Source organism: Polistes canadensis, unplaced genomic scaffold (genome assembly GCF_001313835.1).
Source record: "Polistes canadensis isolate GaletaPanama2010 unplaced genomic scaffold, ASM131383v1 scaffold_228, whole genome shotgun sequence".
NCBI classification, from domain to species: Eukaryota; Metazoa; Arthropoda; class Insecta; order Hymenoptera; family Vespidae; genus Polistes; species Polistes canadensis.
The window spans coordinates 218402-220670 of NW_014569775.1; the positions used below are offsets into that span (position 1 = coordinate 218402).

The 2269-nt window shown below is 29.2% G+C and overlaps 1 protein-coding gene across 1 annotated transcript; it reads right to left on the reverse strand.

The window, feature by feature from the left end:
• Positions 1–4: 4 nt before the first annotated feature.
• LOC106790266 (cytochrome P450 4C1-like) lies at positions 5–1889 on the reverse strand (the record flags this gene model as incomplete). The annotated part of the gene is made up of 9 exons (XM_014755038.1): positions 1701–1889; positions 1527–1620; positions 1356–1458; positions 1163–1277; positions 977–1092; positions 837–905; positions 399–564; positions 122–301; positions 5–45 (listed from the first exon to the last, which is right to left on the reverse strand). Coding segments are annotated over exons 1-9 (1050 nt in total), but the record flags the coding sequence as incomplete, so codon positions are not given.
• Between the last annotated feature and the right edge of the window lie 380 nt (positions 1890–2269).

Consider the following 2269-nt stretch of genomic DNA (forward strand, 5'->3'; position numbering starts at 1 on the left):
TAAAAGCTACGAAGACTTTAAGCTCGAGCATTGCCAACTTCTGACCTGCAGCATGAAAAATACAAGAATGAAAACAAAAAATTGTATAGTTTCTGTGCTGATTTCAACAAGAGACATATACCAATACAGTTTCTCGGTCCTGCACTAAATGGTATGTAGACATAGGGATGACGTCCTTTAATATTTTCCGGCAAAAATCTGTCCGGATCAAAAACATTTGGATTTGGCCAATATTCTGAACGTCTGTGCACGCTGTAAAYGTTAACTSCCAACATCGTACCAGATGGAATTAAATAATGTTCTGCAAAATAAATGCAATTACATAGAAAATAAAATAAACAATCAATAGTATAACTGTGATATGAAAGTATAGGTTTATATRAATATATATTTCATACTTAGCTGCAAATCATGAGAAATTTGCCGAGAAATTACATGAGCGGTTGGATACAAACGAAGCGTTTCTTTTAAACATCTCTCCAAATACGAAAGTTTTTGAAACGACGAGGTCGTCAAATTATTATCATCACTCATAATCGATTTTATCTCGTCTCTTATATTTTCCTAAAAATAAGTACGTCATTTATTATTCATTGTATGACATGTGTAAATCGCTAAACCTAAAAACATTGCAAATTTTAATAAATTTTGATCGAATTCGAGTACCGATAAAACTTTTTATTTAAAGTTAATATCATTCTTCATTAGTATTAAAAACAAACTACTAAAATTAGCGAAACAATTCAACGATTAATTTTTTAATAATGTATTAAAAGTAAAATATTGTTTCATTTGCTAATCACATTTAAACTGATAATTCTGTCTAGTATAATTACCTGAACATCTTTGTGCTTAGCAAAAAGACTCAAAGCAAAAGTCAGTGCACTTGCAGTACCGTCGTGACCCTAGAAAATTTTATTTCATCAAATATTTTTCTACTTTTGTTTTCTAAATTTATACATTTACAAGAACATACTCCAAACGTGAAAGTATCAACTTCTTCACGAATTCCTTCCTCATCTATTTGATTATTATTCCAAGATGCGGCTATGAGCAGATCTAACAAAGAAAGTCTTCTCTTGTACGGCATATCTGTAACATAAAAACTCTATTGACCTTGATTCTTTAAATAACTTTATTTTTATTTAAAAAATTTGAATACACTCATCGTTCTTCTCCGGATTCTTATTAGAAACGTCATCCTTCTCAATATTCTCATTGATTTGCAAATATTTTCCATTAGTTTCTTTATGAAAACGTTTCCTCTCCGCTATAATCTGAAATAAATGTAACACTTTCCTTATCTAGAAATTTTTGAAAAACGTAGATATAAATGATTATTACGAAAGACGTACATTTCTCGAAAAACTGTGCAACGTTTTCAACGCTTCGTTTTGTAGTCTACCATGTGATGTAAGCATAAATATAGTATCGTAATAGCACCAAGGTCTCGTAAATCTAATAAACAATAAATCACACTCTTTATTCGATTGACTTTCTCTCTAAACAAAAGATTAATGATTTACCTATATGCAGCAGTTCTGCCATAAACATGAACAACATTACGATATTTAGTTTCCTGCTCGCTATTTCCTGTCAATTGGGTACCCAAAGCTGTTTCTATAAAGAAGACTCAAAAATAAAATTTATTGGTAATATTATTATTAACATATACAGAAAATGTTTTTTTTTTCACTAACGGCATATTGCGTTGAGAGTGTACTTGCTGATAAATGTTCGTAAATCTTTAACAATAGGATTTCCATCTGCTTCCTTTTTAAGAGATTCGACGAGATTTTGTGATTCCTCAATTAAATTAATAAAGTAATGTTTAAGGATATTGAAGTGAAATGCAGGAGTTAACATTTTCCGTCGTATATGCCATTTTTCATCTGTCAAATTAAGTTATATTTAAAATATTATTAAATTTATTGAAATGTTTTAGGACGAATTGCTTTTCATTTTTTTTTTATTGCAAGGATTTATAGGATAGTATTAGTCCGTGGTGTTTATATGTTTATTTATATGATATGATAGCATTAGGTAATATCTCAAGTTTTCCGATTGTCATGACACTTGTTAGAAAGTAAATAAGCGCTCCAGGATAGTTGTTCCTTTGTTTACTTCGAGAATAAGGTACAGTTAAAACTTTTTCGAAATACGAACGATTAAACACGTATTTATACTACGCCTTATTTAATTTTATTATTAACGAATTCTTAATTTTAGATATATAGTAAAAATATTATATTATTTGTACTTATATAAA